Source organism: Pipistrellus kuhlii, unplaced genomic scaffold, assembly GCF_014108245.1.
Source record: "Pipistrellus kuhlii isolate mPipKuh1 unplaced genomic scaffold, mPipKuh1.p scaffold_m20_p_5, whole genome shotgun sequence".
Taxonomy (NCBI): Eukaryota; Metazoa; Chordata; class Mammalia; order Chiroptera; family Vespertilionidae; genus Pipistrellus; species Pipistrellus kuhlii.
The window spans coordinates 47920242-47943139 of record NW_023425551.1 but is presented as its reverse complement, the minus strand read 5'-3'; the positions used below and the strand labels follow the sequence as shown (position 1 = coordinate 47943139).

General features: G+C 35.0%; 1 protein-coding gene across 15 annotated transcripts in view; it reads left to right on the top strand.

Annotated features, from left to right (window-relative positions):
* DOP1A (DOP1 leucine zipper like protein A) overlaps positions 1-22898 on the top strand; it is a 76264-nt gene that overhangs the window by 27155 nt on the left and 26211 nt on the right. For 10 of the 15 annotated variants that reach the window (XM_036414818.2, XM_036414814.2, XM_036414824.2 and 7 more), the window contains 12 exons: positions 379-490; positions 860-889; positions 1178-1411; positions 7816-8437; positions 9073-9347; positions 10426-10578; positions 12657-12757; positions 14150-14406; positions 15683-17666; positions 18475-18586; positions 18692-18874; positions 20583-20708. In XM_036414818.2, the coding sequence (XP_036270711.1) occupies positions 379-490; positions 860-889; positions 1178-1411; positions 7816-8437; positions 9073-9347; positions 10426-10578; positions 12657-12757; positions 14150-14406; positions 15683-17666; positions 18475-18586; positions 18692-18874; positions 20583-20708 (4189 nt within the window). The remainder of the gene's footprint in view (positions 1-378; positions 491-859; positions 890-1177; positions 1412-7815; positions 8438-9072; positions 9348-10425; positions 10579-12656; positions 12758-14149; positions 14407-15682; positions 17667-18474; positions 18587-18691; positions 18875-20582; positions 20709-22898) is intronic. The other 5 variants (XM_036414830.2, XM_036414823.2, XM_036414821.2 and 2 more) reach the window with 2 other exon arrangements.

Sequence of the window (22898 nt, the reverse complement as noted above, 5' to 3'; positions counted from 1 at the left end):
AGGTTGAGGGAGAGTGAAAGTCCAGGTGGACAAGTGTGTATCAACAAAGGCCCTGACATGAGAAATAAAGCAACAAATAATCCTTTTTAACTAGAAGATGAAATCTGTAGTGGGAACAATAGGAAATAAGTCCCCAAATGTGAGATCCATTCAGTACACTTGGAAATACAGGATGGAGTTATAGAGAGAGATTAAATCTAGGAGTCTTGCTCTGGGAATTTTCCACCTAGAGGTATAGTGGTTTCCTGGGAATATACTTCATCATAAGAATGTTACTCTGTGTGTCCCACTGCTGAATTGACCCTCATAAAAAAAAAAAATGATGATGTCACATGTTCACTTGATAGTATACTTGATAAGTGAATTTTGTGCCTTTAGGAGGACAATGCATGCCAGACTTCAGACTGGGCCTGGAGATAGTGAGTCATCTGAGTTACAGCTGACCAATTTCTGCCTCCTGGTGGATTTTTTGTTGGATATAGTTTCTTTGGTAAGGTGACCTTGGTAAAAAATATTGAGGAAATCTTACTAATATAGTTTAGATATTTCATGTTGAAGACAAACTTTATTTTCAAATAAATTTTATCTTTAATATTATTTTTTTTCCCTTTTGGCTTAGCTTTTTTTAATAAAATTTTCCAACTGTTTTGTCTTGTAACACATATGTACGATACATGTACAAGTCTTATATGATACATGGAATATACTTCATAATTGCATGTTATTTAAATCTTAAATTTCTAGTGTAAAATAGTCTAATGATAATGTATTTATATTTATTAATGAATCTATTAAATGACAACTTTTGGGAATCTTTTCCCTTTTTCTCTCCTAAATTCTTTGCTTTCTCATTTTGAAGCCTACTAGAAGTATGAGGGTGCTGTGTCAGGTATGACATTCAGCCTGTTTGTATTATATTCACTTTTGTTATAATTTTAGTAATGTAGCAAATAAAATGGGGATTGTTTTATCATATATGCTTTGAAATACTTAAATTGAGAATTTGGGAATATAAATTTTTTATCACTAATAATGAAATGGTATAATGTTAATTAAGAGCATGATACATATATTACAAATGAGTAAAAAATATTTCCTTTGTTATATAGATTAAAAATTGAAATAATAACTTTTGGATTACATATTTAAACTTTTGTCACTTCACTTTTATTTTCAGGAGACTTATATTGAAATCCAAACAGAACACTTGCCCCAGTTGCTGCTCAGGATGATTTCTGCCCTGACAAGCCATCTCCAGACATTGCATTTGTCTGAACTCACAGATTCACTAAGGCTCTGCTCAAAGATTCTTAGCAAAGTTCAGCCTCCACTGTTAGCTGCCAGCACTGGAGGTGTTGTACAGTTTCCAAGTGGGCAGAACAACTCAGTCAAAGAATGGGAAGACAAAAAGGTAATGTTAGTTGTTAATTTTGCTATTAGATCAGTTACAGTTGACCCTTAAATAACATGGGTTTGAACTGTGTAGGTCCACTTATACACAGATTTTTTTTCAATAAATATAAAATTTTGGGAGATTTGCAACAATTTGAAAAAACTCACAGATGAACCTGTAGCTTAGAAATGACAAAATTAGGCAAAAGTTAGAAACATCATGAATGCATAAAATATATGTTGATCCTCATAAAAGAAAAACGATGTTACATGTTCATTTCACTTGATAGTATACTTGATAAAGTGAATTTTGTGTCTTTAGGAGGGACAATGCATGCCAAACTTCAGACTGGGCCTGGAGATAGTGATCTATTATTAAAAAGTTAAAATTTATCAATAAACATGGCCTGTCCAGCATGGCTTAGTTTGTTGGAGCATCATCCCATACACCAAAGTTGGCATGTTTGATTCCTGGTCAGGAAACATACCCAGGTTGTGGGTTCCATCCCCCGTTGTCAGTCATGTACAGGAGGCAGCTAATAGATGTGTTTCTCATCTCTCTCTTTCTCTCCCCCTTCCTCCTTTCCTCACTCACTCTCTCCGTCTCTCTCCTCCTCTGCCTTCCTTACTCCCTTCCACTCTCTAGAAATCAATGGAAAAAATATCCTCAGGTGAGAATTAAAAAAACACAAAAATAAACATAAGTAATAAAGTTAATTCTAGTACATAGTGTATTACTGTTATAACTTCATAGCCACATCCTGTTGCTCTTACAGTGAGCGCAAGTGTTGCAAGTATCCACTTAAAACGCTCTCTGACGCTAATCATCTAATATCTCTTTGTGAGCAGTTTCTCTGCAATAAATTGCATATTGAAGAAAAAAAATGATCTCATGGTGCTTGCGTATCTTTTACCATGTTTAGTGCAATACCATAAGCCTTGAATAACACCATGAGACCCATAGAAAATGCCACTGGTGATACTAGAAGTGCTTCCAAGAAGCAGAGAAAAGTCATGACATTACAAGACAAAATTGACTTGCTTGGTATGTTTCGTAGATTGAGATTTGCAGCTGTGGTTCCCTGCCATTTCAAAATAAGTGAATCCAGCATTAAGACCATTGTTTAAAAAAAGAAAAGAAAAGAAAAAATTTTGTGAAGTAGCCACTATACTTGTGCCAGCAGGAGCAAAAACCTTGCAAATATCTTCACTCTTATTGAAAATTTAGCTTTTATGTGGGTGCAAGATTGCTATAAGAAAGGCATATCTCTGGAACCTAATATGTATCAAGAAAAAGTGAAGTCAGTACGTGATAAATTAAAGTGAAAGGAAGGTGAAGGCTCTCAAGCTTCAGAATAATTTTATATATTTATTATTTTAAACCTTTATTGTTGGAAGTATTATATATGTCCCCTTTTTACTTCATTGACCCTTTCTAGGCCACCCTATAGTCTGTGTCCATGGGTTATGAATATAAGCATACAAGTTCTTTGGCTGATCCTTTCCAACCCATCTATCCTTGCCTTCCCTCTGACATTTGACAGTCTGTACCATGCTTCTGACTCTGGATCTATTTCGTTCATTAGATATGACATATAAGTGAGAACATGTGATACTATCTTTCTATGACTGGCTTATTTTGCTTGGCATAATACTCTCCAGGTCCTTCCGTGAAGCTAGAGAATAATTTTAGAAAGAGGTTTGGTTTATAACTTCAAGATAACAGCTGAAGCAGTTTTTGCCAACCAAGAGGCAACAGATAAGATCCTGGACGCTATTAAGAAAATTATGGAGGAGAAAGGATACCTGCCTAACAGGTTTTTAATGCAGATGAAGTGCCCTATTCTGGGGAAATACACCCCCAAAGGACATTTATTACTGAGGAAGAAATGTGAACACCAGGCATTAAGGCAGGAAGGGATAAGCTAACATTACTCTGTGTAAATACAGTCAGATATGGATTAGGACTGTCCTTGTCTATAGAGCTGCTGAACCCTGAGCTTTCAAGGAGGAAGATAAACACCAGCTGCCGGTCTTTTCACTGTACAACAAGAAGACTTGAAAAATGAGAATCCTTTCTTTGCATTGGCTCCGTCGCTGCTTTGACCCTTACCTTGCCAGTAAGGGATTGCCTTTTACTAGTATTGTTTAATATTGGACAATGCCTCTGACTCCCCAGAATCCCACCTATTAAATATCAAAACGCTGGAAGTGTCTACTGCCCTCAAACACAATGTCTCCAATTCAGCCTCTAGGTCAGGAGATCATTAGGGCTTCAAGGCACAGGGTACTCTATGGAAGAGAAGAGAACCTTGATAGAACATCATGACTGTAATACTGTATGCCATAAAATTTTATAGTGATTTATTCATTAGTATATAGGCGAGGCTACCATAAAGCAATCATATTGATTACTCTAAGCTACCATAAAGCAGTGGTTATTGGTGCTGCTTTGTTATTAATGTATGAATTATACCAGTAGATAATTATGAATTTCTTCTTCACATTATCTTTCCATTTTTTATGTCTAATCTTATTAATATCTATAAGATCTATAATGTGTTGTGTTATATACGATAATGTTGATATAGGTATTGACAGATGGTACAAACTTACACTCTCCAAAAATACATTATAGCTCAGCCAGCGTGGCTCAGTGGTTGAGCTTCTACCTATGAACCAGGAGGTCATTGTTTGATTCCTTGTCTCTCCCTCTCCTTTTCTATCTGAAATCAATAAAAATATATTTTAAAAATTATAGTTTAGTACTATATATGCATTTTTCTTATGGTTTCTTAACATTTTCTTTAGCTTTATTGTAAGAACACAGTATGTAATACATATAACCTGCAAACTATGTGCTAATAGACTTGTTCTGTTATCTGTAAGGTTTCCTGTCAACAGTAGGCTGTTACTAGCACTAGTTAAGTTCTGGGGGGAAGCAAAAATTATACATGTATTTCAACTGTTTATAGGGCAGGGGGTTGACATCTCCCATCTCCCTATGTTGTTTAAGGGTCAACTGTTTATTTCTTCAAAGCAGAACAGTATCTGAGTAAAGACACATACCAAATGATTTAGTGAATCTTGCATAGATCCAAATGTATGGCAGTAGACCATTATGTAGACTTTGGCTCTAATGCAATTTAACTTTATATCAGCACTTTTCAATAGAACTATAATGCCAGCAACATATGTAATTTTAAAATTTCTAGTAGCCATTTTTATTTTTTTCATCCTCACTCAATATTTTTTCCATTAATTTTTTTCTTAGTAGAAGGAAGAGAGGAGGGGGAAAGAGAAAGAAACTGGTATGAAAGAGACATATTGATTGGTTGCTTCCCCGAGATCCCTGACCGGGGCCAGGGATTGAACCTGTAAGCAAGGTACATGGCTTGACTGGGAATCAAACCTGAGACAATTTGGTCTGTGGGCCTATGTCAATGCTCAAACCTCTGAACCAGACTTACCAGGACTCTGGTAGTCACTTTTAAAATAATAAAAGGAAACAGGAAAAAAAAATTTTTAATTATATTTTATTTAGGCCTTTGTAGATAATTTATTATGATTTCAACAAGTAATAAAATTGATGTAATATAAACATTTAGATATTTTACATTCTTTTTTGCATAATTTTCAAAGTTTCAGTTTGTATTTTGCACTGCAGCACATCTTTGTTCAAATTCTAAATTTTTTTCAAAAACACTTGAAATAAAAAATTTAGTGCCTCTGTCAGATCGGCTACATTACAAGTGCTCAGTAGCCACATGTTTATAACCTAAACTTTACTGGTCCTTTTTATATGTATACACTAGGTTTTTTACATTCTCTTCTTGAAATACAGAATCTCTTCTAGATTCATAATGCTTACTCTATGACATTGAATAGAATTATAATGATTTTAATCTGGCACTAGTAACATACTTAAACTTCTGCAAAACATCTATGGCAAAATTAGTAATGCAAAAGCTTTCAAGTTTATAATATTAAAATATTTGTAGCAAAAATTAATGAAAATATTAATGAAATCATATAGTTACAGTGGCACTATCTTACAATAAAGATTTTAAAATTTCTGGCATACAATGTTTGTTACCTAAATTCAGGATTTGTGGAGTTGTCCTTGTTTGTTTTTTGTTTTTAATTTAATAAATCTTCAGATTATTACAATTGTTCCTCTTTTTCCCCCATAGCTCCCCTCCACCTGGTTCCCACCCCACCCTCTGCCCTTACCTCCCCCCCATTGTCCTCATCCATAGGTGTATGATTTTTGTCCAGTCTCTTCCTGCACCCCCCCACAGCCCTTTCCCCCTGAGAATTATCAGTCCACTCCCTTTCTATGCTCCTGATTCTATTATATTCACCAGTTTATTCTGTTCCTCAGATTTTTTTTAAAAAATATATTTTATTGATTTTGTACAGAGAGGAAGGGAGAGAGATAGAGAGTTAGAAACATCGATGAGAGAGAGTCATCGATCAGCTGCCTCTTGCACACCCCCTACTGGGGATGTGCCCGCAACCAAGGTACATGCCCTTGACCGGAATCGAACCCGGGACCTTTCAGTCCCCAAGCCGACGCTCTATCCATTGAGCCAAACCGGTCTCGGCTGTTCCTCAGATTTTTAATTCACTTGATTTTTAGATTCACTTGCTGATAGATATGTATTTGTTGTTCATAATTTTTATCTTTACTTTCTTCTTCTTCCTCTTCCTTTTTTTCCTCCTCTTCCTCCTCCTCCTTCTCCTCCTCCTCTTAAAGAATACCTTCAGCATTTCATATAACACTGGTTTGGTGGTATGAACTCCTTTAGCTTTTTCTTATCTGTGAAGCTCTTTATCTGACCTTCAATTCTGAATGATAGCTTTGCTGGGTAGAATAATCTTGGTTGTAGGTTCTTGCCGTTCATCACTTGGAATATTTCTCATCACTCCCGGCTGGCCTGCATAATTTCTGTTGAGAAATCAGCTGACAATTGTATGGGTGTTCCCTTGTAGGTAATTAATTAACTGTTTTACTCTTGCTGCTTTTAATATTCTCTCTTTGTTGTTTACTCTTGGAATTTTAATTATGATGTGGTGTGGTCCTCTTTGGATTCCTTTTGTTTGGGGTAATGTACGCTTCCTGGACCTGTAAGTCTATTTCTTTCACCAGGTGGGGGATGTTTTCAGTCATTATTTCTTCAAATAGTATCATGCTCTCTCTCTTCTTCTGGCACCCCCATAATTCTGATGTTTGTATCCTTGAAGTTGACCAGGAGGCTCCTTAAACTATCTTTAAATTTTTTTATTCTAACTTCCTGGGTTGATGAATGGTGATGTGATTCACTGAAGCAAGGAACATTGAGTGAAGCCCCACTTTGTGGCAGTAGAGCATTTAGTGCTTATCTTGAGCGATTTTATTAATTCAAATGATGCTCTGGCACAATCTCCCAGAAAACTCATGCTGAGACTTCTGTTTACTTACACTAGGCCAGAAAATATGCATAATGATTTGTACTAATCTTATCATAGGAAGGGAAAAGTCTACCCATTCCTGCTCTACTGCAGTAGCTGCTTAATTTTTTAATTTATATTTTAGTTGTTTCCTATCTTATCCTCTAGATTATAAACTATTCCTTTAATTCCTAGTACCCAATACAGTGTCTAGCACATAAATAGATTCAGTAACTGTTCACTGAAAGAATGTAAGAATGTTAATAGCAAACATTTAAATAGCACTTTATACTTTTCAGACAAATTTCACACTTATGTGGTCCTGAGCAGATGACCTACTATATTTTATTTCTAATTCTTATTCCTTATATTGTTTAGACATTAGGAAAGTGTTTTCATGAAGAAGATTGAATAAATTCTTAGTCTTTTGAAAAAAAGGATATGAATCTTAGAAATTTGTACATTCACATACTTTGCCCTCATGAACATAACTTTATGCTAAGCATAAAGTGAAAAATATTTACTGAATGACAAATTGATACAATCATTAAAACCATTTCCATATTTCCTATTGATTATCATAGACATATAAATCAATTGTAGAAACTATTTTAAGATTTAACTGAATAGCTGAAACTGGTTTGGCTCAGTGGATAGAACTCGGTTTGCGACTAAAGGGTCCCAGGTTCGATTCCGGGCAAGGGCATGTACATTGGCTGTGGGCACATCCCCGATGCAGGGAGTGCAGGAGGCAATTGGTCTCTCTCATTGATGTTTCTAGCTCTCTATTCCTCTCCCTTCCTCTCTGTAAAAAAACAATAAAATATATATATATTTTTAAAGGTGTTCTTAAAAAAAAAAGATTTAACTGAATATATAAAGTTGTGAAGAGGAATCTAAAATTGATTTTTTTCCAAACATGATCATTTCTAATTATTAATTCCTAATATATACATTAGCTACTAAGCAGTTCTTTTTCATCTCTTCCAGGTATCATCAGTTTCTCTTGAAAATCCTACTGAAGTGTTTGAAGATGGAGAAAATCCACCAAGTAGTCAGTCATCAGAGAGTGGATTCACTGAATTTATACAGTATCAAGCAGACCGAACTGACGACATTGACAGAGAACTGAGTGAGGGGCAGGGAGCAGCTGCCATCCCAATTGGTAGCACATCCTCTGAGACAGAAACGGCTTCCACTGTGGGATCTGAAGAAACCATCATCCAGCCTGCCTCCCTTGTCACTCAGGGGACAGCAACCCGAGGTGGGAAGACAGTCCAAAAGACTGCAATGCAGTGCTGCTTGGAGTACGTCCAGCAGTTCCTCACCAGACTTATCAACCTCTACATTGTCCAGAGTAACTCTTTCTCACAAGCTTTGGCTACAGAGCATCATGGGGACCTCAGCCGAGAGCAAGGAGAAACTTCAAAATGGGACAGGGATTCACATGGAGACGTTAAAGATAGAAATATAAGTAAACAGAAAACTTCAAAAGAATACCTTTCTGCCTTCCTTGCTGCCTGCCAGCTCTTTCTGGAGTGCTCAAGTTTTCCAGTTTACATTGCAGACGGGAACCATACCTCAGAGTTACATTCGGAACAGTCAGAGACTGGTAAGGTAGTTTATTTTATTCATATTCAAATATTTTCTATGGCATGCTATTTTTTTTAACCCAGGAGCACTCAAATATTAAAAGTGAGATTTGTTTTCAGTTAATTTTTTAAGGTGTTTTAAATTTTGTAGATATTTTTAAATGCAATATTGTCGTGGGAAGATTATGTTGGAAAAGTTTGTGATTTTGAAGTCTTGTACAGTTTTCTTACAAGTGAATAGAAACTAAAAAGGAAATTAACTCCATTCTTTGGAGAAAATGAATCTAATATTTAGATCCACTGTTGTTTTTCTCACTGTTTTTCTTTATTATGACTAGTATATGTATTTACCTTTATGTAAATTTTTGTATATATCCACAGTTCAGTGAATACTGCATTAATGTTTGACTAATACACAATCTCAATACAGGAAAACAGATTGTATAATTTGGCATAAGAAAAGTACATATAAAAAACAAGTTTATGAGAGTCTTGTTACTGCTGTATTTTCTAGTCTAGTGGAGAAGCCATTGGTTTTGTTAACTGATCAAGACCTACAGGTAGTAAGCTTTGTTATTTTAAATTAACTGGGGAGTTAGAGTATATATGAAGGTTTAGTGTGATGCACTGTGTTGGCTTCCATCTTTTGTTTCAGACTGTGAGCATGTGCAGCCTCCATTGTGGCTCCAGACTCTAATGAATGCGTGCAACCAAGCAAGTGATTTCAGTGTGCAGAGTGTCGCTATCTCACTAGTCATGGACCTGGTGGCATTGACTCAGTCTGTGGTCATGGTCACCGGGGAAAACATCAATAGTGTGGAACCTGTGCAACCCTTAAGTCCAAACCAGGGAAGAGTAGCTGTGGTTATTAGACCTCCCCTCACTCCGGGCAATCTGAAGTACATAGCTGAGAAGACTGAATTTTTTAAGGTAAAAGCTAAATATATACATGACTAAGATGATACTTGACCTAGTTTGCATGGCAAAGCTTTTAAAGATTATAATCAGGCTTAATTTAACACCTTAATATCATACTGTATAGAAAAAGATACCACACTTGTGTACTGCTTTGCCCATCTTGTTCCCACTTTTGTATGGAGAAAAAAGATAAGGATGGAGGAAATAATTTCAGCTAAAATAAAAAAAAGAAAAAGGAAAGCTCTATAGAGTAAAACTTATTTCCAGATGAAGTGGTTGAAGTACTTTTGCTTTGTACAACTTAACTCTTCAAAACTCCTAGGAAAAGTTTTTCTGACTTTATATTGTTTGCTTTCATTTGTGATATATGATGACATTTAGGAAAGATATAGTCTCTAATTTCTGAAACAGTACAAATGATATTCTCTAGAAAGAACATCAAGCATATTTGCATTGTTTTACATCTAAGCAAATTTTTATACAAAAAAAAATTTAAACATTTCTTTCTCTGCTTCCAAGTCACTCCAGATAGTTTCTGCTGCTGGATTAAAGCTGATTTCTATAAGGTTGTGGTGATAAACCCTGATGATTGTACTTTTTTTTTTTTTTTTTATTTTTTTAACATTGTCATAGAGCAAGGCTGTGTTAACGTATACGTGGAACTCTGAAATACAGATGACCTACTTTATATGCCTTAAGTAGTTTGGATATTTGGGCTATTTCACTTTGCAACATATCCCTGTAAATATTAAGTATTCAATGTGGGAGTTGTGCCCTCTTAAGAATAATGTATTCTAGCATCACTTTACTAAATGTCATTAAAATAATGAAATGGGGACTTACTTTGGCTCTGCAGAAAGTGTTTACATGTCTGATGTTTAAAATAAATAATATTAAAGGACTATGTCTAAGGGCCTGAATGACAGTAGGCAGGTGAAAGGTACACTTTTAAATCTCATCCCAGTATCATAATGAGTATCAAAGACCTTCAAGTTCTGGCCATATGACTTGTATGTACCAGTAGGAAGTTCGTTAATGAGTTTACATTCATGGTTTTATAATATTGTTACCTTTACCTCTTTTTCTACAGCATGTAGCTTTCACACTGTGGGACCAGCTGGGAGATAGCACCCCTCAGCACCACCAAAAGAGTGTGGAGCTGTTCTACCAGTTACATAACTTGGTTCCTTCTTCCAGCATCTGTGAGGATGTGATAAGCCAGCAGTTAACTCATAAAGACAAGGTGACTTCTCTTATTCTGTGTCCACTCCCCATTCCTATTATACCAAATGTAAAGTTGGGAAACCTTAGGAAAATGATTACAGCTAGTATCTGAACAAGAGAAAATAGAGGTTTGTTCAGTGATTTTAATGTCTTATTCTTTTTACAGGAAAATTCTTTACAAAAACATCAGTAATATAAAAAATCAAGTAACTCAAAATTAAATACTGGGTTTGTTTCTTGGTTCAGGACACCAGTTATAGGTAGTTATGATTAAGGTTTTTGCTGGTCCATGTTCTAGACTCATTTCAAGAGGCCTCAGTGGCCTCAGTTGTAGTACTAATGGATACATTAATACATGGAAATGAAATAATAGGTGTCAGTTACATTTATCAGCTATATAATGCTAATATGTGAGATTGTATTATTTTCATTTCATTACATATCCAAAATAAGGATTTTTGTATTCTAATGTATAGGAAGTGGCACATAGGTCAGAGTAAAGATGTCTGAGTTACCAGTGAGCCTGAGAGGAAGTTGGAACACATTCTAATTGATCTATTCCAGATAACTAATGAAGTATGTGGTCTTCCTGCACCTGCTCTGTAATATAAACTCAAGATTTTATTAAATAGCTTTTAGAAGTAGATTGCCCTAATTGAATAAAGCCTCAATTCTAGTGAGTTTGAATGGGTCATACTCAAGAAAGGCATTGTGATGCCCGGCCTAGCTGGTTTGGCCTGTGGACTGAAGGGTCCCGGGTTCAATTCTGGTCAAGGGCACATGCCTGACCTATCCCCAGTAGAGGATGTGCAGGAGGCAGCTGATCAGTGATTCTCTCTCATCATTGATGTTTCTACCTCTCCCTCTCCTTTCCTCTCTGAAATGAATAAAAATATATTTAAAAAATAATAACAACAAGAAACATTAAAACAAAAAGGCATTATTTGAGTAAATGAAACATTTGGCAGGGTAGGAAAGTGGCAAATGGAGAAGTAAATGAAAAAGAATGGAGAGTTTATTCCTAGGAAAAATGTTAAAATTCTACTTTAGCTGCAACACATTCTTACAAAACTGTTCAGAAATAAAATTTTAAATAAAGCCTTATATTTCAATTAAATTTTGTTTACATTACATTACATATATTTAGGACAAATTACATACCTGTTTACTTGTGTAACATTTCATTTGTAAAAAAATACTAAGTCCTGAATAAAGATACTACTCAGCCATGTAAAAAGTTAAAAGTACCTGTTATTATTTTTTTATATCTTTGTATTGGTTGATGTAAAAACACGGGGTTTATAGGAAAAACATTTATTATGCCCACAGAAAAAGCAAGCAATTCTCAAGCAACTTAAATAGTTGCTGTTCCTGGATTTGGGGGGGGAGAGGGGGGAGGCCTTTTACTTGAAGGATCCTACAAGAGCTAGAGAAAGACTATAAACATTTTAATAATATCACAATTTCTACTTGATTTACATTAATATGTGTTCATTATCTAATACCAAATGCTGGCCTTTCTAAATAATTTATTTTTACATTGTTGTAGCCATTATATCTTAACACTTAAATCTTATTCAAATAATTCCCAAAATAGTGTAATATTTTTCTTGTAGAAATAATGTTTTAGGTATTTAAATTTTTTAATCAAATAAACCATCTTTGTAAGTGATAAATTCATTTGTGATTAATATATAATTTTTGGGAGCAAAAATAAATCATATAGTACAATGAAGTCAATTTTGACTACTAAGTATTTGTATCAAAATGAGGGGGGAAGTGCTTCCTATACTGAGCATATCATGAGGGATGCACAATATCAACACTTTTCCTTACAATAACCTAGTAAACTGATTACCTCTCTGAATTAATAATTATTTATCAGGCAGCCTAAGATGATCCTTTGTGTTTAATATTTTGTATTTAGGTATTTTCTATGTTTCTACTTCCATGAGAAAATAAAGTTTATTGCAGTGTTTTGGAGTATCATGAACGTTGAGCACAGTACTCTTAAATAGCTCCTTTGATTTTTTACTAAAATAGCTTAATATCTTCAAAGGAAAGTAAAATAATGTAATCTCTTATATTCCTCCTCAGAAAATAAAGATGGAGGCGCATGCAAAGTTTGCAGTTCTTTGGCATCTAACAAGGGACCTCCATATAAATAAGTCTTCATCTTTTGCTCGTTCTTTTGACAGGTTGGTTGCATTTTATGTTCAGATTTTATCTTCATATATCTTACTGTCTCTTTTGTTGACTCCTTTGTTCATTTGGCAGGGGTAGGCAATAGCAATGTACACATTTTATAAATAGAACTTATAAATTTTAGTTAAAAATTTAAGCTACATTAAAATTCATGGCATTTTCATGTATCTAGTAGATTTCATTGTTCTCCCAGATTTGCCCTTTTTTGCTCTGGAGCACTCCGTGTCCCTCATTTTTGGGATGACTGTTTATCAAGTCCCAATAATGTGGTAGATGCCATTCCATGTATCATGATTATAGCATTGGAGACAGCCTTCTTGAATCTGTAATCACATTCCGTAACATAACATGTAAATAGTACATTGTATAAGTGTTTCTCTAGCAGTTATGCTCTATCTTTTGCCTGAACTGGTATTTATTAAAATTTAAAGCTGACATTTAAAATACTGACATCCCTTTCATGGATTCAAAGAACCTATAAGTGCCTGAGAGTGGTTCTGAAATTTGTCTAGCCTATTTAGATGACTCATTCCAAAATATGAGATTTGCATTGACTTCCAAGTAGATGCCACTTACAAGTAGATTTGTATATTGGCATAAGGTAGCAATCTCACCAGCAGGTTTCATAGAGGTGGCCACAAATCTTTGTTTAAAGCCCAGCTCAGATCACATGTCTGCTCTACTGAATGTATGCCAACTGGTGCTTTTCAAGCAGCATCACCATCTTTAAATGATCTGCTATTGAACTTCTATAACGAAGTAGGCCCTAGGCCTAGAAACTTTACAAATACCATCTCTAATTTGACGACCATGTTTCCTCATCATACAAGTGAGGCAGTGAAGGCCCAGAGAAGTTGTGACTTGCCCAAGAGCACACATGAGATCGAATGAATGGCCCAGATTTGAATTATGGGTATTCTGATCCAAACCATCCCTCATGCCTTGAATTAAGTGCATAGTTTCGATTCATAAAGAGAATGGGACAGAGGAGCATGGGCCAGCATAGAGGTAACAATGACTTGAATTGGAAGAGGGTTCAATATTTGGTGACAGGAATATGTTGCTAAAACAAGTCTAATTTTGTAAGGTGTTTTATTATTATTATTATTCTTTACTATTTATCTTAAGAATAATGTATGCTTGTGAAATTTTAGGAATCCAAGTACCTACAAAAGGGGAAAAGATGGTTTTCTCCTTATTGTACCTACTGACACTGTGAGATTAAGATTATTAAAATGCTGTGGTCAAAGTTATCCTGAAGTATGACTAGTTTAAATGGTTAATTCAAAATAAGAAACACAACTTATAATGTTAATTTTAGAAAAGTTAAGAGTGTCACAGTAACAGTGGGTATTTTGTTCTTTACTTATTTGTGTTTATTGTAGGTCACTGTTCATCATGTTAGATAGCCTTAACAGTGTCGATGGTTCTACCAGCTCTGTGGGACAAGCCTGGCTAAACCAAGTTCTACAAAGACATGATATTGCAAGAGTTTTGGAGCCATTGCTATTGCTCCTGCTTCATCCCAAAACTCAGAGGGTTTCAGTGCAGCGTGTTCAAGCAGAACGTTACTGGAATAAGGCTTGTTATCCTGGAGAAGAAAGTGACAAGCATTTCATGGAAAACTTTGCATGTAGCAATGGTGAATATCACATGCAAGTAAAACAGCTCTATTTAGAGTTAAGTTTTTAAAATAAAGTGAGAGTTGAACACAACAGTGATTGACAAGAAAATTGAATGTGATATTTTTTGAATGGACTTATTTTCTCCCCTCTGCATGCATTAGCAGTGCTCATGTGGGCCATGTCTGTATGTGCTTTGTCAGTGACCCTCTTAGAAGAGTTGGGTCTCTTATCAGTTGACTCTTCTTTCAGGGAGTTATCACAGCATTAGATTTATTTATTATATGAAAGGGACAGAAGATTCTCACTTAATATCATTTGTGTCTCAACAACCCTATGAGGTCAGCATTAAAAAAGTAATTATACTGAGCAGGGAGCTGATTCTTAGGAGGTTGTGCTATCTCAAAGGCTCACTGCTGGTAAGTGATGCAAGCTGGAACTACACCATCCTGCTATTTCACTTTTAGTGTGTTTCTACAGAGTCTGTTCCTTTCTCTAGATTCCTTTTTCTGAATCTTCTAAAAAATGCCCTACCCTGCTAATTGCCAGAACTTCTATGTATTATCACTACCTACCATCACGATTCCAGCTTGTCTGCTGAATTCTCACCTCTCCTGAAATCAATCTCAGCCCTCACCTGTGGTATCATGATGCTTTCCCTGAAAGTGATAGCATTTGGTTTGTACCATTCATATGCAACTAAGCCTTCCATCCATTCTAAAAGAATTCCATCAATGTAGTATGCTCTCCAAAAAGTATAGAAATGGATCAATGTATTCGTGATCTGCCGCTGATTTTAAGCTCCTTAGAGGGAACAATGTTGTCTTTTTCTTCTCTCACCCTCATTGTCTTGCTTGGGCATTACTCATACTAGATTATTCCTAAACGTTTTCTGAATTTTATCAGAATCAAGGAGGTTGTATTTTTATACTTCTCTTTAGCATAACACAGGGAGGAAAAGAGCACTAAAATTTTGAACTGCAGTAAAAAAATGGATGTCTTATTTGGGGATCAGGGCAAATTTTTATATTTCATCTGTATTAAATGTACTCTTCTGTTTTAAGTTTAATTCAATTGAATAATAGGTCTTCTATTGTTGAATTATGTTTATTAAATTCTAGTTAACAGTTATATAATTTCTAACTTAAAAGGTATAAAATAGTAATAAAATATGATTTTTAATAGTAAATATAAGTAGGTTTTAAAACTAATGTTTAAAATTCTTGAGTTCAGTGTACATTTCTACATTTTCATTATTTAAAATTTTTCCTTCTTTGCTATTTTTTCACATACCAGTAAGCCAAATACAACTCATTGCATCTAAAGGAAATGGTGAAAAACCGCTTACCGTGGATGAAATAGAGAACTTTAGTCTCACCGTTAATCCATTAAGTGACAGACTGTCCCTTCTAAGTACCAGCAGTGAGACAATTCCAATGATTGTATCCGATTTTGATCTTCCAGACCAACAGATAGAAATACTTCAGAGTTCTGACTCTGGATGTTCACAGTCCTCTGCAGGGGACAACCTGAGTTACGAAGTTGATCCTGAAAATGTAAATACCCAAGAGGACTCTCAGATGCTGAACGCAAGCTCCCCAGATGATGATGTTCAGCAGGTAGTGTTTGACCTGATATGTAAAGTTGTAAGTGGCCTCGAAGAAGAATCAGCATCAGCTACTTCTCAGTTAGAAATTGAAGCTATGCCCCCAAAGCACGGTGATGTGGATCCAGGCGAGGAGCCAATTAAAAGTGAAGATCAGTCCACTCAGCAGAGCACTTCGCTGAGTAACGAAAGATCTCAGTTTCTTTCTGTGTCTGCAGAAGATGGCCGTGAGTGCATGGCAACTGGAATCTCCAGAAATAGCTCCTCACCTTGTATTTCTGAAACCACACAGACTCCCCATGACTCTTCTCTTGCTTCCACAGAAACCAAATCTAGACAGAGGAGTCACAGTAGTATTCAGTTCAGCTTCAAAGAAAAATTATCAGAAAAAGTCTCAGAGAAAGAAACAATCGTTAAGGAGTCAGGCAAACAGCCAGGAGCAAAACCTAAAGTAAAACTTGCCAAGAAAAAGGATGATGACAAGAAAAAAACTTCAAATGAAAAACTCAAACAAACCAGTGTATTTTTTAGTGACGGTCTGGATTTAGAGAACTGGTACAGCTGTGGAGAGGGAGACATTTCTGAAATTGAGAGTGACATGGGTTCTCCAGGATCACGGAAATCTCCCAGTTTCAACATCCATCCTCTCTATCAGCATGTGCTCCTGTATCTCCAGTTGTATGATTCATCCAGGACTCTGTATGCTTTTTCTGCCATCAAAGCCATATTGAAAACTAACCCTATTGCTTTTGTAAATGCCATTTCAACCACTAGTATAAATAATGTGTATACTCCTCAGTTATCTCTGCTTCAGAATCTATTGGCCAGACACCGGATTTCTGTTATGGGCAAAGACTTTTATAGTCACATTCCAGTGGACTCAAATCATAACTTCAGGAGTTCTATGTACATAGAAATTCTCATTTCCCTCTGTTTATATTACATGCGTAGCCATTATCCAACTCATGTCAAGGTTACTGCACAGGATTTAATAGGCAATCGGAACATGCAGATGATGAGCATAGAAATTTTGACACTTCTCTTTACTGAGCTGGCAAAAGTAATAGAAAACTCAGCAAAGGGTTTCCCTAGTTTTATCTCTGATATGCTATCTAAGTGCAAAGTTCAGAAAGTAATTCTTCACTGTTTGCTGTCATCTATCTTTAGTGCACAGAAATGGCATAGTGAAAAAATGGCAGGTAAAAATGTGATTGCTGTGGAAGAAGGTTTCTCAGAGGACAGCCTTATCAATTTCTCCGAGGATGAGTTTGACAATGGCAGCACACTCCAGTCACAACTTCTTAAAGTTCTTCAGAGACTCATTGTTCTAGAACACTGGGTAATGACTGTCCCTGAAGAGAATGAAACAGGTTTTGATTTCGTTGTATCTGATCTGGAACACATCAATCCCCATCAGCCCATGACTTCTCTTCAGTATTTGCATGCTCAGCCAATCACATGCCAAGGCATGTTCCTCTGTGCAGTGATACGGGCCTTACATCAACACTGTGCTTGTAAGATGCACCCACAATGGATTGGTTTAATCACATCTACTTTGCCTTACATGGGAAAAGTTCTACAGAGAGTGGTTGTTTCTGTGACACTACAGCTTTGCAGAAATTTAGATAATCTAATTCAGCAGTACAAATATGAAACAGGATTATCTGATAGCAGGTAAGAGTTCATTTTTAATTTTGTTTTAATTGACATTCACACATATATAACTGCTTAGGCATACAGAATGTCAGTCACAATTTGAGTAAATTAGTGGGTATCACTAGGTAGGTTACAAATAGTAAGTTATTTTCACAAAGAAGAAAATTCAGCTTGAGGAGTAATAATTAAACAATGACGACTGGAAAAGATAAGGAAATGTTTAAACAGGCCTTTTCCTCCTAAGGGCTGAAATTAATTCCGTTCTACTTCTCTGAGCTAGCAAAAGTAATAGCCCAGAAAAGATGTTTCCCTAGTTTTATCCGAATGTTATCTAAGTGCAAATTAATTTCACACTAAATTAATTTAAAATTACAAATCTTTTCCTATCTGATTTTATTTCTTGTTTGGAGGAGAAATTCCATATGTATCCCCAGGCCATACTTAAAATTAGTCTGCCAAATGAGCCAGATGATTAGTACGTAGACTAATTTCCGGTTTGTCTCCTATATAACCTCAGCAACTACATGTAAAATATAAGAAAACTGCCAGCATTATTTATTATTGATATGCCTGCCCTACACAGTTGCTAGAGATTTACTGGCATTGGTTACATTGTGTAGAATATCTTAGCCAAAAACAATTTAGTACATATAATGTGACATATATTTTATAAATTAGGACATAAAAGCTACTAATTTATTATTTTAGTCATTTACTTATATAATCTTTATTGAGCACTTACTATGTGCCTAGAACATTTAATATTAATAAAATATGGACTTTTGTTTTTCAGAACTTATGTTCAAATGAATGCATTTTATTTCAGGCCTCTGTGGATGGCATCAATTATTCCACCAGATATGATCCTTATTCTTTTAGAAGGGATCACAGCCATTATCCATTACTGTTTGTTGGATCCCACTACACAGTATCTCCAAGTAAGGCTGCACAAATATTTTACTTTTTAAAAAAGATTATGCTATACAAGTCCCCATTTAAAAACCTCAGTAAGTGATAATATGTTTTCCCCCCAACTTTAATAGCTTTGGGTCAATGTAGACCACAGGCACTTGTATGAAGCCCGCAAAGGAATCCTCTCAATCCTTCATATGATCATGTCCTCTGTGACACTGCTTTGGAGCATACTGCATCAGGCTGATTCTTCGGAAAAGATGACTGTTGCTGCATCTGCATCTGTTACCACTATTAATCTTGGAGCCACAAAGGTTAGTAATTCACACTTCACCGGGGGCTCAAGAGTCTGTTTTAGCACTGTTTCAGAGATTATATTCAGAATTTATGAATAATTTCAGTAGTATGTATGGCACTCTAGTGTACTGGATAATTACCAAATAATTTTATGATGCATCATAAAATTCATCTATTTAAAGTGCATGCAATATAGTGATTTTTAGAAACATATTTGAAGAGTAGTGAAACAATCACCACACTCTACTTTTCAAACATATCTATTATATTACCACAAAGATTCCGCATATCCATTTGCAGTCATTCTGTGTTCCTACCCCTAACCTCTATACACTACTAATCTGTATTCTCTATATGTAGAGTTTCTTCTGAGCATTTTGAATAAACGGGACCACACATTATTTCATCTTTTGTATTTAGTTTTCATATGACAATGTTTTTTATGTTTATTCATACATGTTAAACTTTGTCCTTTTCAAAGAGCTTTAAAATGTTTATAGCCTTTTACCTAGTAATGAATTTTAAAGTAATCAAAAATTATGAAAAGATATAAGGCAAACAGAGAGATGCTAAATAATAACTAAGGGGATGGTTAAGTAAATTATTCTTTAGGGTTGCATTATGTAGCTACTATTAATTGTAGTTTTGAGAATTCTTAGTGGGTAGAAAAATTCTTAAAAGTTTAGTGAAACAGGGATGTTACTTAGTTGAACAAATGCTGTATTTCCAGTCATGTAAAGAAAATAAATTTCTCTCAGAAAAAGGAATAAATTTTATGTGTTAATAGTGATTATCTCAGAATGGTGGAATTAATGTTTGTTTTAAAAATACTGTTACATATTTTTCAGATTTTCTACTTTATTCTTAGAAGAAAATTATATTAATTTTTAAAAGTGTGTTATGCTATGTCAGTTTTAAAATTGACATTCTTCTATTATCTAGACCTGATTTCCTGGTCTTTTGAGTCATGGGAACATGTTTGTAATTGGGAAAAGGGGTAGGGTTAGAATCATGAGGAAAATTTTATCTAAATACTGATATTCGGATTAAACTGTGGTTTTTATTTTATTCAATTTTGCTAAAATATAAAACTCCTTCCCCTCTTAATAATGAATCTACATTAAACATAATTGAATTTTATGTATAGTTGCCCTGTGAGCCACATGGGTTGGGGGCACTGATCCCACCCAGTGCATTGGAAAATCCATGAGTAACTTTTGTCTGCCCCCAAATTTTTTCCCCTCAATGTCAGTGGAGGATTGATTCCAGGACACCTCCCCTGGTGTCAAAATCTGTAGGTGATCAAGTGTCCTATATAAAATAGCCTAGAACAGTGCATACTATTCACATATATGGACTTCACATCAATGGACTCCCAAATGCAGATGGAAAATAGTGCAAGTATTTATTGAGGAAAAATTAACATATTATTGAATCTTTGCAATTCAAATACTTGTTGTTCAAGGGTCAACTATATTGTGTTTTTCTGTTATTTCACCATACTAATTACACTCTTGAATTTATCTGATTGGTTGTCATTTTGTGGGACACCCTTCCCTACGGCCTTGTTTTTAGAATTAAAATGACCATGGTTGCATATATTAACATGATTAAAGTTTACTGTTGTTTAGGTAGAGTAAATACTGTACACTTCAAGAAAAAAAGTACAGTTTAGTTGTTAATGATTTCATACTTTTTAATTTACTTGCCACTTGCTTGTTTTAGAACTTGAGACAGCAAATTCTTGAATTATTGGGCCCCATTTCAATGAATCATGGTGTTCACTTTATGGCTGCCATTGCATTTGTATGGAATGAAAGAAGACAGAATAAAAATATCAACAGGACCAAGGTATGTATTTAATCATTTTATACTTTTTATTTTTTTGTTTGGTAAAGCATTTGGCGAGTACAGTAAGTCCTCACTTAACATTGACGGTGGGTTCTTGGAACATATAAGGAAACCAATTTTACCATAAGCTAATTGATATAAACAACAGTTAAGTTCTTACAGCGTTTCATCCATGTTTTAATGAAAAGATATTGAACAAAACAATATCACTTGATGACCAGCTAATTTTCAACTCTCCATTAATTAAAAAGAGCCAGTATCGGGTAAGTAAGTAGAAAAGCAATATTTTGTGTACCTGTTTAGGTAACAACTTGTTGCTTAAATTTCTTAAGTAATTATAAAAGGTATTTTTTTATGTGAAAAGAAAAATTAGTATGATATTAAAACTGTAGCCATATTTAAACAGCCATGATGATATAGTACTGTGCTAGCTATTCAAAGGATACAAAGCAAGGGTATGAAAAGTTTTTATGTTCACTAGTTTTTCATTATGACATAATAGGTTAAATAGCTTGTTTCTAAATGTAATTCGTAAATTGTTTTTTGCTGGGTTAGATATGTGAAAATTTTGTTACTTTGTGACTTTTGAAGCTCAAGAAAGTTGTCCTATAATTAGAAATAAATAGTGACACTTTAGAATATTAAGGCTATTTACATTCGGACAAGATACACGATTTGTCTAGCTAGAGGTTTCTGATATGTTATTTTTGTGCTGAATTCACATCATATTCATGCAGACATTTCTAAAGTACTAAAAATAAACATTTCTCTTATATGACATTATTTTAACATTTGAGAATTAGGTAGTATTACATTGGACAGAATTAGAATCCTGGAATATGTAAAATCAGTCAATTAATATTTGACAAAGGAAGCAAGAACATACAATGGGATAATGATAATCTATTAATTAAACGTTGTTTGCAACATTAGGCAGATATTTGCAAAAAAAGTGAAACTAGATCATCTCCTTACACTATATACAATTATAAACTCAAAATGGATTAAAAACTTAAATGTAAGACTGGAAACCATAAAAATCATAGAAAACATAAATAGGAATCTTGGACATTTCTCTTCACAAATCTCTTTGGGCAGGGTAAACAAAAGGAAAAATAAACAAATGCAACTACATTATCTTAAAAGTTCATGCACAGCAAAGGAAACCATCACAAAGAAAGAAAAGATAACCCATTGAATGGAGAAATATTCACCAATGATACATATGATAAAGGGTTAATATTAAAAATTTATAAAGAACTCAAAAAATGCAATCAATCTGAATTATAAATGCTCAAAGGACCCTGGCAGGTAGCTTAGTTGATTGGAACTTAGTACCATACCACAGAGGTTGGGTTTCAGGGTTTCAGTTCCGGATCAGAGCAGATACCAAGGTGGGGGTTCAGTGTTGAGAGTTTGATCCCTGGATGGGGCAACCAATCAGTGTTTCTCTCTCACATCAGTGTTTCTCTCTTTCCTCCCCTCCTCCCCTCTCTATCTTCCTCTTTCTCTTAAATAAGTAAAAATATATCCTCAGATGAGGATTTAAAAATAAAATTGGCAAAGGATCCGAAAAGACACTTCTTCAAAGAGGACATACAGATGGCCAATAGGCATATGAAAAGATGCTCAATGTCACTCATCATCAGAGAAATGCCGTTTAAAACCACAAGGAGATAATACTGGTCAGAATGGCTGTCAGTAAATTAAAATACAAGTGCTAGTGAGGATGTGGAGAAAAGGGAACTCTTGTGCACTGTTTGTGGTAATGCATATTGCTGCAGCCACTGTAGAAAATTCAAAAAATTAAAACTGCCTATGACCCAGTGATTTCACTTCTGTTATATATCCAGAGACACCCAAAACATCAATTTGAAAGAATATATGCACCCCTGTGTTCACTGCACCATTATTTACTAGTGGATAAAAAAGCAGTGGTACATATATATAATGGAATATTGCTCAGCCATAAAAAAAAATGAAGTTTTACCATTAGTAACAGCATGGGTGGACCTAGAGGGTATTATGTTAAGTTATATAAGTCAGTCAGAGAAAAACAAATACCATATGATTTCACTTATATGTGGAATCTAAAGAAAATTATAAACAAAACAGAAGCAGACTCAAACAGAGTGATAGTTGCCAGAGGGGGAGTGATTGGGAGACAGGGTGAAAGATGGGAGGGGGGTT